Source organism: Pristiophorus japonicus, chromosome 1 (genome assembly GCF_044704955.1).
Source record: "Pristiophorus japonicus isolate sPriJap1 chromosome 1, sPriJap1.hap1, whole genome shotgun sequence".
In the NCBI taxonomy this organism is placed as follows: domain Eukaryota; kingdom Metazoa; phylum Chordata; class Chondrichthyes; family Pristiophoridae; genus Pristiophorus; species Pristiophorus japonicus.
This window is the reverse complement of record NC_091977.1, coordinates 13,910,907-13,926,322: the sequence shown is the minus strand read 5'-3', so window position 1 is coordinate 13,926,322 and position 15,416 is coordinate 13,910,907. Positions and strand designations below refer to the sequence as shown.

The 15,416-nt window shown below is 46.9% G+C and overlaps 1 protein-coding gene across 1 annotated transcript in view; it reads left to right on the top strand.

The window, feature by feature from the left end:
- The window catches only part of poln (polymerase (DNA directed) nu), a 520,953-nt gene that overhangs the window by 136,954 nt on the left and 368,583 nt on the right, over window positions 1-15,416 (top strand). The window contains exon 14 of the mRNA XM_070877627.1: window positions 907-972. Coding sequence (XP_070733728.1) covers window positions 907-972 — 66 coding nt within the window. The remainder of the gene's footprint in view (window positions 1-906; window positions 973-15,416) is intronic.

The window sequence follows — 15,416 nt, the reverse complement described above, 5'->3', positions numbered from 1 at the left end:
ACAGAAGGCATACCCACCAATGGTTGAGCGATTATAATCAGGGATGCTCAGGAGGGCAGAATTAGAGAAGCGCAGACATCTCGGGGAGTTGTGGGGCTGGAGGAGATTACAGAGATAGGGAGGGGCGAGACCATGGAGGGATTTGAAAACAAGGATGAGAATTTTGAAATCGAGGTGTTGCTTAACCGGAAGCCAATGTAGGTCAGCGAGCACAGGGGTGATGGGTGAGCGGGACTTGGTGCGAGTTAGGACACGGACAGCCGAGTTTTGTATCACCTCTAGTTTACGTAGGGTAGAATGCGGGAGGCCAGCCAGGAGTGCGTTGGAATAGTCAGGTGTAGAGGTAACAAAGGCATGGACGTGGGCTTCAGCAGCAGATGAGCTGAGGCAGGGGAGGAGACGGGCGATGTTACGGAGGTGGAAATAGGCGGTCTTAGTTATGCTGCAGATATGTGGTTGAAAGCTCATTTCATGGATAATTGGCTGTGAAGCACTTTGAGGTGTCCCAAGGATTTGAAAGGTGCTATATAAATGCAAGTTCCTGCTTTCTTTACTAATACCATTACATAACTGCAACTGTAGTTAAAGAGCATATTCCAACTGCAGTTCTTAAATTAGTAACTAAAAACTGAAAACAGACAGCAGGTCCATCAGCATCTGTGAACAGGAAAGACAGATTGGGGTTTTGGGTGAAGAGAATGCACCCAAACTTTACCCCAACTTTTCATCTCCAGTTATGGATGCTCATAGATCGAAGTGCTGACTGACAAGTTGTGTTCCAGCATTTTCTAGATTGTATTTCAGGGTTCCAGTACCTGCAGTTGTGTCTCATTTGTTTCATGATTAGTGCCTCGTTAGCTGGCAATTTCTTTTCCTAAAGAATACATTTTTATCTTTGTCATACAGAGTTTTGTCTCCCCTACGTGGAACCAGACCGGTACTGTCAGTGGGAGACTTTCAGCCAAGCATCCAGTAAGTGCATTCCCCCCGAGGCTTCTGTCCTCTCTGTGCAATAGGCTGGTGCGGGCCATAACCAAGCAATTAGTCTACCGCAGAGAGAATTGTACCAGGACTATCGGCATAGGCACACAGCCGTCCTTTTAAGATAAACCAGTCTCTTACTATTAAGGGTCTGGATAGTAACCAGGGCAGGGGTGACAAGTCTGTTTCGCTGCATAGTACGTATCACAAAGCTACGGGGGGTGGGTGCACATTTAAACCCATGCTTCAGTACATTTGCATACATCTCCAGTTATGGATGCTCGTAGATCGAAGTGTTCTGATTTAGGATTCATCCATCAAAATAACCCTCTCCGAGCCTCTAGGTCCACAGGACAAAAGAGCAAATAGGAAATAAATGCAAATGGGTTTGGGTTTCCCAGGTTTCTCAATTGCATTGTTAAGCCTAAGGGCTACATGTGGCCCATTGTGAACATCCCTGATACAGGGAAACAGATACTGACTATATATTGTTTTTTTTTTAATCTCTCGGGATGGAATATTATCGAAAGGTATAATCGGGTGTTGACTAAGTACTATCAACTACTGTTTTATATACATATTAATCAATCAGAGATGGCATGTGTTTGGAAGCACAGTGTTTATGCGGGTTCAGGTGGGGAGGGAGATGGAATCATCAGGCTGCGTGCAAAGTTCCTGGCAGGGAGATACTGTGCACAGTTCTGCTCTCCATCTCATAAAAAGCATAGAGAAGTACTGGAGCGGATACAAAAAGGATTGGCAAGGATGATACCAGAACTGAAAGGGTCCAGCTATCAGGAGAGACTGAACAGGCTGGGGCTCTTTTCTTTAGAAAAGAGAAGACTGAGAGGGTAATTAAAATAGGATGGAACTTTGCCGATCTGGGCAGGTCTTGTGCGGGAGGTGGCCATGGCGGGTCGCGACCCCGCTGCTGGCTCCATCCCGCTGCTGAAAATAACTTTCCCATAATGGGGCCTATTAAGCCCGCCCTGTGCGGTACCCGGCCCAATTAAATGGTGCGGATCTGGTGATGTCATCGAAGTCGCTTTTTCAGCCGGGATCTTTAAAGGGGCCATGGCCACATTGCATTTAAATATTAATAACATAGTGCTGTCAGTGCACAGCAGCATTGGAGTGCTGCAGACACGGACAATGACGGCACAGCGGCAGGGGGCTGCACCCAGGTTCTCTGATTACCCGCCTCTGCCGGTCAGGTCGGCTTCGCGATGACAGACGTTCCTGGGTGAAAGACGCGCGGTGGGGGGGGGGGGGGGATGACAGCGGGTTCCTGACCCGCTCCCAAAAATAACAACTTTCCCACCCGTCCTTCCTCCGATCGCACCCGCTACCAACCCAATAGGAAACTTGCGGCCTATAAAGGGGCTCAATAGGGTAAACGTAGAGGAACGGTGCTGGGAGGGACAGGGGGGGCGGTGGGGAAGGTAGTGACGAGGTTGGAAAGCCAGGTGAAGCAGAACAGATGACCTCAGTCTTGGCGATGAAGTGGTCCATGAGCTTCTCACACCAGGTTGAGACGTGTGGAGGGAGAGGGCGGGGGAGGGATGTCAAAGGAAGCAATCAGTGGTGGGGAAGAGGAGCTTGGGATTCTGCTTGTCTAGAATGACCTTGGAGCATTGAGAGGCTTTGGATGCGATGCGAGAGGATGGACTGCTTTAGGCAAAGTTCAGAAATATAATAAAAGTAAAATAATACAAACTAATAATGAAATGTAAAGAATGTATTTCAGGTCTTTTCCGAATGTTAAATAATTATTGATTTCTACATTTTGCCATGGGGGATAGATTTGTTACAAGTTTAGCCCATACACTGGAACGTATGATTCTATGCATATATCTATCACTATGCAAGACTGAACATATCTGATTGAATGTGTTGTTGCTCGCAGATTAATGTCATGGTATTCTGTTATTGTGAACTGAGATACAATGAAACTCCATTCGCACTGACCCAATTCATAGAAACATAGAAAATAGGTGCAGGAGTAGGCCATTCGGTCCTTCGAGCCTGCACTACCTTTCAATAAGATCATGGCTGATCATTCACCTCAGTACCCCTTTCCTGCTTTCTCTCCATACCCCATGATCCTTTTAGCCATAAGGGCCATATCTAACTCCCTCTTGAATATATCCAATGAACTGGCATCAACAACTCTCTGCGGTAGAGAATTCCACAGGTTAACAACTCTGAGTGAAGAAGTTTCTCCTCATCTTAGTCCTAAATGACTTACCCCTTATCCTTAGACGGTGTCCCCTGGTTCTGGACTTCCCCAACATCGGGAACATTCTTCCTGCATCTAACCTGTCCAGTCCTGTCAGAATTTTATATGTTTCTATGAGATCCCCTCTCATCCTTCTAAACTCCAGTGAGTACAGGCCCAGTCGATCCAGTCTCTCCTCATATGCCAGTCCTGCCATCACAGGAATCAGTCTGGTGAACCTTCGCTACACTCCCTCAATAGCAAGAACGTTCTTCTTTAGATTAGGAGACCAAAACTGAACACAATATTCCAGGTGAGGCCTCACCAATGCCCTGTACAACTGCAGTAAGATCTCCCTGCTCCTATACTCAAACCCCCTAGCTATGAAGGCCAACATATCATTTGCCTTCTTCACCGCCTGTGTACCCAAATGGCAACTTTCAATGACTGATGAACCATGACACCCAGGTCTCGTTGCACTTCCCCTTTTCCTAATCTGCTGCCATTCAGATAATAGTCTGCATTTGTGTTTTTGCCCCCAAAGTGGATAACCTCACATTTATCCACATTATACTGCATCTGGCATGTATTTGCCCACTCACTTAACCTGTCCAAGTCATCCTGCAGCCTCTTAGCATCCTCCTCACAGCTCACACCGCCACCCAGCTTAGTGTCATCTGCAAACTTGGAGATATTACACTCAATTCCTTCATCTAAATCATTGATGTATATTGTAAAGAGCTGGGGTCCCAGCACTGAGCCCTGCGGCACCCCACTAGTCACTGCCTACCATTCTGAAAAGGACCTATTTATCCCGACTCTCTGCTTCCTGTCTGCCAACCAGTTCTTTATCCATGTCAGTACATTACCCCCAATACCATGTGCTTTAATTTTGCACACCAATCTCTTGTGTGGGAACTTGTCAAAAGCCTTTTGAAAGTCCAAATACACCACATCCACTGGTTCTCCCTTGTCCACTCTACTAGTTACATCCTCAAAAAATTCTAGAAGATTTGTCAAGCATGAATTCCCTTTCATAAATCCATGCTGACTTGGACCGATCCTGTAACTGCTTTCCAAATGCGCTGCTATTTCATCTTTAATAATTGATTCCAACATTTTCCCCACTACTGATGTCAGGCTAACCGGTCTATAATTACCCGTTTTCTCTCTCCCTCCCTTCATTAAACATACCAGTCAGCATTGCTAATTCATTTGTAGTGAGACTCAGAAAAGTAATCTCCCATCTGAGCAATGCAATATACCTCAGTGATCAATGGAAACTGATCCTTTCTGGCTATTAAAGAGCCTAACCACTCAGCACTGGCAGAATCTTTTAATTGTGGCTTTTAAAAGTATTCACTGAAGCTGCTACTGAAAGCTGTCCCAGGAGAGCCATCCTTTTGCCAAGTAACTCCTCAGCTCAACTCTACTTTTTTGCCAATAATCTTGAATCTGTATCCTCTGGTTGCAGGCCCTTCTGCCACTGGAAACAGTTTCTGCTTATTTACTCTATCAACTCCGTTCATGATTTTGAACATCTCTATCAAATCTCTTCTTAACCTTTTCTGCTCCAAGGAGAACAATTCCATTCTGGTAAAAACATCCCTGGTACTATTCTGGTAAAGATTGTAAAAAGAGATACATGGAAATCTTTTCCCGCTGCTAACCCATTCTCAACCAGTGCCCCCAGCAGTGCACGCAGTAGCCGTCTGACCTTCCTCCTGATGAAACCAGCCTGTTTTTGCCCAAGCAGTGGCCTGAGAAAATGCTAATGAGATCTGGACCTCAAGTGTTTGAGGCTTCCTGACTGGCTAGTTGTGCAGGCACCACCTGTGCGTTGGGCAGGTCCGCACCCCTACCCCCTCCCCCCCCCCCCCCCCGGGTTAGGCAGTGTCACTGCTCCTGATTATCCGTGTGTTGGGCAGGTCCCTACTCCCCCCCTCGCCCCCCCCGGGTTAGGCAGTGTCACTGCTCCTGATTATCCGTGTGTTGGGCAGGTCCCCACCCCCTACCCCCCCCCCCTCGCCCCCCCGGGTTAGGCAGTGTCACTGCTCCTGATTATCCGTGTGTTGGGCAGGTCCCCACCCCCCTACCCCCCCCCCTCGCCCCCCCGGGTTAGGCAGTGTCACTGCTCCTGATTATCCGTGTGTTGGGCAGGTCGCTCCTCCCCGGGTTACGGGCAGGTCGCGCTGTTGATTTCTTTCCCATTCAATGGCCAACCTGAAAGTCTCACCTGTATCTCTCAAAACCTGTCTGAACCCTCTGATAAAGAAAAATGTTTTTTTGTCAGTATTGAATTTTTTAACTTGTATGCTCTATTGCTAGGAACAGGCTATAAAACGCAAGGCTACACAGTCTCAGAGACCAGCAGCCGGCTTCAGTGAGTTTCAGAAGGTGCAAACAATTAGTGGATGACACAATATGGAGTCATAGACTGGAATCATAGGGCCCGAAATTCATCAAGATGTAAGGTCCGCCCATTTCTCGGCGGTATTCCGGCGGTGCGTGGTTTAAAATCGCCAGCGGAATACCGCTGAGACCGAAGTCCGCTAGTTTCTTCAAGATTTTTTCAGTGGTATGCAAGCGGTGTGCAGCGGGCGGTATGCAGCATTATAGCCGATCAAGATCGACTTTCTTCTCAATGGACGGTGTGGCACTGCACTGCGCATGCGCAAATTTTTTTTGCCATTTTTTTTATACAGATGCTTTTTCCCCGCAATTTCGGGGGGGTCAGGGGTCACCTGCGCATGTGCAGAGAGTTGGAGTCGAGGGAGAGAGAGTGAGAAGGAGCAGCAAAGTATTCAAGGGTTGGTTGTTTTCATCAGAGATTCCAGAGTCAAATAATATTAATAATCAATAATAATACAATATCAATAATAATAATACATATTTTATAAATTAAAAAAAATCATATAATAAATATAAATATAATGGAAATGCTTAAAAAGAAGTCGAGAAGGACGGGAGGTTGAGGGCGCCCGCCTTCGACGAAACGGAGCTACCTGTCCTGCTGGCGAACATCACAGAGAGATACTCCGACCTAACCAAGGGTGGTCGGGGAAAGCATCCCCCCCACAAAAGCTGTACGACTAAATATAGGATGAGATTGGGGAGGAAGTGCCTTCCACAAGTACCATGGTACGTACTGGAGAAAGGTGCCGTAAGAGGTGAACGACCTGCTGAGGGTTGCAAGAGTAAGTAATGATTTTATTTATTCACCCCCGATGTGCCATATACCATGTAAATGTCGGTTCAGTGTCACACGAATGATGTTATTTATCCCAAGGTTACGGCGATATATTTGTACTTTCAGGCAATGACAAGAGGATCAACCCAGTGTTTTGATGTGTGTGTGTGTGTGTGAGAACCTGTGTGTCTGCGATGTTAAATGGATTGAAGATTTTTACTTTCATTGATTTTACTTTCTGCAGAAGAAGACATCTGCGGATCAGCGATGTATGGGGAGAGGACCGCCAACGCAAGAACCATTGATGGAGATAGAGATCTGTGCCCTGTCGCTGGTCGGGGATAGCAACCGTGCCACCACCGGCGTTGGAGCTGACCCACCCACACAGGATGGTCAGTTCAATACAATCCCCCGTCTGTGTTGTGGTAGTGTAATGTCATGTAATGTAACTGTAACTGTAATAGAAACATAGAAAATAGGTGCAGGAGTAGGCCATTCGGCCCTTCGAGCCTGCACCACCATTCAATAAGATCATGGCTGATCATTCACCTCAGTACCCCTTTCCTGTTTTCTCTCCATACCCCTTGATTCCTTTAGCCGTAAGGGCCATATCTAACTCCCTCTTGAATATATCCAATGAACTGGCATCAACAACTCTCTGCGGTCGGGAATTCCACAGGTTAACAACTCTTTGAGTGAAGAAGTTTCTCCTCATCTCAGTCCTAAATCCTTATTAGTCGGGAAATTGTGTTGGGGAAATTGATGGGATTGAAGGCCGATAAATCCCCAGGGCCTGATGAACTGCATCCCAGAGTACTTAAGGAGGTGGCCTTGGAAATAGCGGATGCATTGACAGTCATTTTCCAACATTCCATAGACTCTGGATTAGTTCCTATGGAGTGGAGGGTAGCCAATGTAACCCCACTTTTTAAAAAAGGAGGGAGAGAAAACAGGGAATTATAGACCGGTCAGCCTGACATCGGTAGTGGGTAAAATGATGGAATCAATTATTAAGGATGTCATAGCAGCGCATTTGGAAAGAGGTGAGATGATAGGTCCAAGTCAGCATGGATTTGTGAAAGGGAAATCATGCTTGACAAATCTTCTGGAATTTTTTGAGGATGTTTCCAGTAGAGTGGACAAGGAAGAACCAGTTGATGTGGTATATTTGGACTTTCAGAAGGCTTTCGACAAGGTCCCACACAAGAGATTAATGTGCAAAGTTAAAGCACATGGGATCGGGGGTAGTGTGCTGACATGGATTGAGAACTGGTTGTCAGACAGGAAGCAAAGAGTAGGAGTAAATGGGTACTTTTCAGAATGGCAGGCAGTGACTAGTGGGGTACCGCAAGGTTCTGTGCTGGGGCCCCAGCTGTTTACACTGTACATTAATGATTTAGACGAGGGGATTAAATGTAGTATCTCCAAAATTGCGGATGACACTAAGTTGGGTGGCAGTGTGAGCTGCGAGGAGGATGCTATGAGGCTGCAGAGTGACTTGGATAGGTTAGGTGAGTGGGCAAATGCATGGCAGATGAAGTATAATGTGGATAAATGTGAGGTTATCCACTTTGGTGGTAAAAACAGAGAGACAGACTATTATCTGAATGGTGACAGATTAGGAAAAGGAGAGGTGCAACGAGACCTGGGTGTCATGGTACATCAGTCATTGAAGGTTGGCATGCAGGTACAGCAGGCGGTTAAGAAAGCAAATGGCATGTTGGCCTTCATAGCGAGGGGATTTGAGTACAGGGGCAGGGAGGTGTTGCTACAGTTGTACAGGGCCTTGGTGAGGCCACACCTGGAGTATTGTGTACAGTTTTGGTCTCCTAACTTGAGGAAGGACATTCTTGCTATTGAGGGAGTGCAGCGAAGGTTCACCAGACTGATTCCCGGGATGGCGGGACTGACCTATCAAGAAAGACTGGATCAACTGGGCTTGTATTCACTGGAGTTCAGAAGAATGAGAGGGGACCTCATAGAAACGTTTAAAATTCTGACGGGTTTAGACAGGTTAGATGCAGGAAGACTGTTCCCAATGTTGGGGAAGTCCAGAACCAGGGGTCACAGTCTAAGGATAAGGGGTTAGGACCGAAATGAGGAGAAACTTCTTCACCCAGAGAGTGGTGAACCTGTGGAATTCTCTACCACAGAAAGTTGTTGAAGCCAATTCACTAAATATATTCAAAAGGAGTTAGATGTAGTCCTTACTACTAGGGGAATCAAGGGATATGGCGAGAAAGCAGGAATGGGGTACTGAAGTTGCATGTTCAGCCATGAACTCATTGAATGGCGGTGCAGGCTAGAAGGGCCGAATGGCCTGCTCCTGCACCTATTTTCTATGTTTCTATGTTTCTGTTTCTATAAATGGCTTACCCCTTATCCTTAGACTGTGTCCCCTGGTTCTGGACTTCCCCAACATTGGGAATGTTGGCCTCATGTAATGTAATGTAAATTTATTGCACAGTAATGTTGGGGGCTGTGTAACGCAATATATATATATGTATATATATGTTTATTGTCTGTCTGCGATATGTAATGCAGTAGTGGAGCAGAGGTGGAGCTTTACGTAAGACTGCGCTACTTCAATGTACTCATCTAACCCTGACCCCTCCCCTGGTGCCAAGCACTTTTAAATGTTGTTTTGTACTTCCAGACACGGAGGATTCAGACCAGACGTCTGCAGAGAGACCAGACGATAGGCCCACTGCTCCACCTCTGGCATCACCCAGCCCTCTCCCAACTTCACCACTGCCAGAGGTGATGAAGAGGAAGAGCAGCTCATCCTGGAGCCAGTGGAGGTGGGGGGTGGAGACGGAGGAGGATAATAACAGTTCATGTGGGCCAGCTGGAACATCCTCCACCACTGACTCTATATTCAGGGGATTTCTCCATGCCTCCTCGGATTCTGAGGGACCAAGCAGTATGCAGCAAGGCGCCCCCAACGTTGCAGCGCCTTTGCCGCAGCTACAGAGGTTGGTGCAGCAAAGGTCCGTTGCTGTGAGACAGATAGGCGTGTACCAGGTCACGGTACGTCTGTCACAGGCCAGGTCGACACAGGTCGAGAGCTGCTCAAAGCTATGGCTACAATAACGGGAAAATCGCGGCGCTATCAGAACGACAGTCGGAGGATATGTCGTGTCGATCATCGCGATAGAAACATAGAAAATAGGTGCAGGAGTAGGCCATTCGGCCCTTCTAGCCTGCACCGCCATTCAATGAGTTCATGGCTGAACATTCAACTTCAGTACCCCATTCCTGCTTTCTCGTCATACCCCTTGATCCCCCTAGTAGTAAGGACTTCATCTAACTCCTTTTTGAATATATTTAGTGAATTGGCCTCAACAACTTTCTGTGGTAGAGAATTCCACAGGTTCACCACTCTCTGGGTGAAGAAGTTCCTCCGCATCTCGGTCCTAAATGGCTTACCCCTTATCCTTAGACTGTGACCTCTGTTTCTGGACTTCCCCAACATTGGGAACATTCTTCCTGCATCTAACCTGTCTAAACCCGTCAGAATTTTAAATGTTTCTATGAGGTCCCCTCTCATTCTTCTGAACTCCAGTGAAGTCCCAGCGATGGAGCAAACGGCTGACTCCATCAATGCTGTGCGTCAATCGCCGGGAATGGGATATGGCGCGGAAACCCCGTGCCATAGTAGTTGGAGCGACAACACCCGAGAGTGGGGAGCAGCTTCCAGCTCTGAAGCCATGCCTTCCGGTTCATGAGCTTCTCCTGAGGCCCCATTCATTGCTCCTGCAATGTCTGACCCCCAACGACAGCAACAGCAACAGCACTCGGGGTGCAGTGCTGCACGCCAGCTTGGTACCACCACTGGGAGGTCCGGGCTCAGGGGCAGTGGGTAAGGGAAGGGCGGGAATAAGAAAGCGGGGGGTGAGTCCGAAGGGTGAGGGAGTATGCGGCCAAGGTCGAGGACAGTAAAGGGTGCTTTATAGTCAATTGTTCATTGTTAATTTAAAATAGTTGAAGTTTGTTTTTTGAAAGTTTATTTCAAGTTGTTAAAGGTGTTAAAGTTGTTACAGTTTTTCAAAGTTATAGTTATGAGTTTTACAAAGTTTTACAATTGTTCTATATTTTTTACATTTTTACATAAACGTTTGAATTGAATTTAAGCACTCTTGTACAGTGTCAAACTGTTGGGGTAATAGTCATCAGTGTCCCACACACTGTGCAGGAAAAGATGAAATGCAGCTCATCCATGCACATTCAAGCAAAGCGTTCATTTATGAGCAACTGTTGTAACAATTTTGCAGTGGCATACGCTCCGCGAGCCCTCCGCTGTGGTGTTGGCGGTATGGTGCCATGAGTTCATCTGGAAGCTCCTCTCATTTTCCTCTTCTTCCTCCTCCGTCTCCTGCACTCGCTCCTCAGGTGGTCCCGCAGTCCCCTGTGGCAATTCCTGTACCTGCTTGATTGCTAAATTATGCAACATGCAGCACACCACTGAGAACTGAGCAACCTGCTCAGAGTGGCATTGCAGCCTGCCTCCCAGAGTGGTCCAAGCATCGAAAGCGCTGCTTCAGCATTCCAATTGTCTTTTCGATGATGGCCTAGAAATCCCGGTCGGCTGCTTCCCGTGGGCGATCGACTGAAATAGGGAAAAAAGATGCACACTTACCTGAACCTGCCGCGCCCACGAGAGATCTCGGTTCTGAGGCCTCCACTCAATGCGCGTCGGAGCGCGTGCATGTCAGATCGCCCGTAGAGCTGGAGCTGCAGCCACATGGCTCTGGGCAGCCAATCAAGGTCAAGTATTTTCTCATTCATAATAATGGAAACTCCGTAAAATAGAAAATGTACACCACATAATTTAAATTAAAGTTATTTATGTCATAAAAAAAAGATTTTTCCGATTTTTAAAAAAGTTTTTAAATTATGGTTTAAAATAAACTTACTGTAGTGGGGAGGGTTTTTAACAATAAAATGTGTTTTTTAAATTTTATTTTATTCTGTGTGTTTTAAAACTCTTATGCCTGTAAAAGTAAGCTATGCGCCTGCTTTTATCAGGCACAAGACATTTTGCAGGGCATTTGCTGGGCAAGGTATGGGTAAATCCTGCAATTTTGCCCATGCGAATGTTCTCGCTCCCGAGATGCGGAGGATCGACAATTTGGAAAAGCTGGGTTTCAGCGCCTGCGCCTTCCCGGGTCCGTACACACTCCGTACGGATCCGGAGAGGTCTGGATTTCTGGGCCAATATGACGTGTGGCTATATGGCTCTTAGTATACCGTTGCTCAGCTTCTGTCTGCGGGTTCCGCAGGGGGGTCAAGAGCCAGATGGCGAAGCTGTACCCTTTGTTCTCCAGCATCCAACATTTACCTTGTGGCTCAGACTTCCAACAGTTCAGACACAGAGCTCTCACGCAAGATGTGCGCATCATGGATGCTCCCTGGAAAGTTGGCATTCACTGCCATTATGCGCTGCATGTGGTTGCTGATGAGCTGCATGTTGAGGGAGTGGAATCCCTTGTGGTTTCAGTACACCTCCGCCTCCTGTAATGGTGCTTGCGGGGCAATATGGGTACAGTCAACAGCACCCTGCACCTTGGGGAAGCTGGCAATGCGTGCAAAACCCAAAGCCCTCTCACTCTGTGCCTCCCTGGTCATTGGGAAGTTTATAAATTCCATCCGGCGTGGTTCGGTTACCTGTCGAATGCAGCGATGAGTCACGTGCTGAGAAATGCAGCATATGTCCCCAGCTGAAGCCTGAAAAGAGCCGCCTGCATAAAAGGAAAGTGCCGCAGTCACCTTCACCTCGACAGAGAGTGCAGTAATGTTGCTGGCACTGGGCTGCAGGTCTGCCTTAATGAGCTGGCAAATCTCATTGATCACCTCTGTTTGGAAGTGCAGCCTTCGAACGCACTGTCGATCAGTCAGGTCCAAGTATGAGCGCTTCTCCCTGAAAATCCTTTGGGGGTAAGGCCTCCTGCTCCTCATCAGTCTGCGACCTCCTCCATTACCCTGATAACTGCTCAATAAACCTTCTCCCATCTGGATCCTGCATTAGACAAGTAATCAGCAATACATGCTGAGATAGTACAGGCCCCATTCTTTTTAAATCTCTTCAAATATCCTGAGATAAACTCAAATGATTTTCAATGAAAAAATATTAACTCAAATGCCTTCTTAATAATGTACTCAACACCAATATAAATACCTTTCTCACTGTAAATCCCACTGTTAAGTCACTCTTCGCCTCTGAATATTGAGGTGCTGCTTTTGCTGACTGTTCCTGATTTCAAAATGGCGGCTCCGAACACTACCGCCCACTTAAGATCGAGTAACGCCATCTCCAGGACGGTATGTAGCTCCGGTGGTATGTCGGCGGTATTTCATCAAACTTGCACTTTTTGGGCAGTATGTGGGCGGTTCTACCTGGCGGACGGTGTGCTTACTGCTCGGCGGTATGTCAATGAGGAATATTCCGCCGAGCGATATGTCGGCGGTACGTACCTGTTTTTTGACCAAACTTGTATTTTTCGGCGCTAAGTTGCCGGTAGTGAGAGGTATGTCGATGAATTTCGGGCCCTAGAATCATACAACAGAAGGAGGTCATTTGGCACACCATGACTTTGCCGGCTCTTTGAAAGAGCTATCTAATTAGTTCCACTCCCCTCCTCTTTCCTCATAGCCTTGCAATGTTCTCCTTAGATCTTGGGTGTTAATTGCTTAAATGGCTGAATCCATTGCATTTCATTGCAGACTTCCTTGCCATTGGCAAAAATTGCCAACCGTTTAGCATTGATACGGAATCGCAGTCTTTTGTACTCGGGCCTTTTGTTTGGGCACGTCTGCAGTGGTAGTCTGGACTGGTGGGTTTGATTGGTAACGGAGTCCTTTGAGCAGGGCTGATTGACCATTAAAGAGACCTACAGCTAATGTGATGGACATGGGGTCTCCCATAATCAAATCATGTTGGCCTTCATGTGCTTAGCTCAAGGATCATAGGAACATGGAAACAGGAGTAAGTCGTTCAGCCCTAATGCCTGTATGATTATTCGATTAGATCATGACTGATCTGTACCTCAACTCCACTTTGCTCCATATTGCTTAATACCTTTAAAGTCAGTTTCAACTTTCCATCCAGAAGAAGAGCTCTGTTTTGAAGGTTGTGCCGGCCAGTTGAAGAGCTAGGTTAGTTAAGACATATGCCTCTGTTTTAAAGTCTATGGTCCCAATATTCCTGGAGCTGGACAGGGCGTAAGATGCATTTCCGCCCGTATGGATGATGGGTGGGAGTGTGCGTGGGATATCGGGGACAGATTATGGGCCACATCCTGGCTCTTCCAGGATTCCACCTCATTTGGGCCATAGATTCCAGTCGGGACAGCCACGCGTGGATCTTACGCACATCTTCATCCTGGGCAATACATCGGACGGGAGTTTCTGCAATTCCCGGGTATTCCTCCTTGAATGGCTTAAGTGGAATTCTCAGCAGTTCAAAGCTGGCATGAGTCTCCCTGAGGCCTACAAAAAGGCCTCAAACCTTCAATCCTGGAGGGGATCGATTACCTTCACTAGTTGGAGTAGCTCCTGGAGGACTCCATTCTGCCTTACAGGGTTGGATTGGCTGCTGTCAGAGTGGGTGCGGCTGAAACGCCCTTGAAGGCACTGGCAGCCCGCCCTAATTATGAGGGATGACCTTGTACCTGAAATTGGGGCGCGGTAGGACTGGGTTGTACTCTGCTGGCCCAGAAATTTTCAGGCCTATGTTTAGTGAGTGCTGTCTTTATTACTTTATGGATCGAGGAAAGTAGTGAACTGCATGTTTCACTGTTTTATACTGTTTTAGGTTCATTTACCTGTGTAAATAATAAGCCGCCTGTAGCTTAGATCGTGGGTCTCAGTGTATTTAGTGTATCTTTCGAAAAGAGTAGATTCATGTGGCATCACATGATATATTCATGTAACCAGTGCACAGAGTAAAGGTTCTCTGTTGGGATCGCTAGATCTTGCTATTGTTTATTTTGGGTAATAAAAAGGATGCACTACAGATCGTAGGGGGTGTGAGGTTCACTTATGGAATGGCCAGTGAGGCTGAAGCTGAGAAAATACCTGGCTTACAAACCCAAGTATGTGACACCTTCTATCAAATTTTTCTCCAGATACTTATCCAAATCTTATAAAATCAACCTCACTGCCTCTCTTGATAAACTATTCCATAAGTTTATCACTCTCTGTGTACAGTAGTTAAACCTAAACTGTCTTTTCATCCTCCTCTCCTAAGTTTATGGTTATGGCCTTTTATATAATCTGTGACCGTGTTAAACAGATTGGTCTTTATCGAGTTGATAGCCTTTAGGAGCTTGAATCCCTATGTAGTTCTGTATCACCTTTGAGCCATAAATTCTCCATTGTAAACCTTCCCAGCTTCTGCAGCTTCTCCTCTATAAACCAGATGCTTAATCCCAAATAGTAATTTTGTTGTCTTTTATTACATCCCCTCTAACAGCTGGATGTTTTTCTCATATATTCTTACTAGAAGTGCACACATTAGTCCAGGTGGGGCCAGATCAGTGCTCCGTACAAACTCAATTGCTTCCAGTGATTTGAGCTCTTTTCCTCTGGCTAGACAGCCCAAGGTCCTAGTGCTGTCTGGTGCCAGCATTCAGTTCCATATGGGAATTCCCTGTATTTCTGTTTCCTGGAGGAAGGAGTGGAGGAGGGTGCTCAGCAGGCCAGGTCTCACCGCAGGCGCACGATTCACTCATCATCATCATCATCATCATCATCGGCAGTCCCTCGGAATCGAGGAAGACTTGCTTCGATTCTTAAAATGAGTCCTTAGGTGGCTGAACAGTCCAATATGAGAGCCACAGTGCCTGTCACAGGTGGGACAGATAGTCGTTAAAGGAAAGGGTGGGTGGGGAGCCTGGTTTGCCGCACGCTCCTGCGCTTGATTTCTGCGTGCTCTCGGCGACGAGACTCGAGGTGCTCAGCGCCCTCCCGGATGCACTTCCTCCACTTAGGGTGGTCTTTATCCAGGGACTCCCAGGTGTCAGTGGG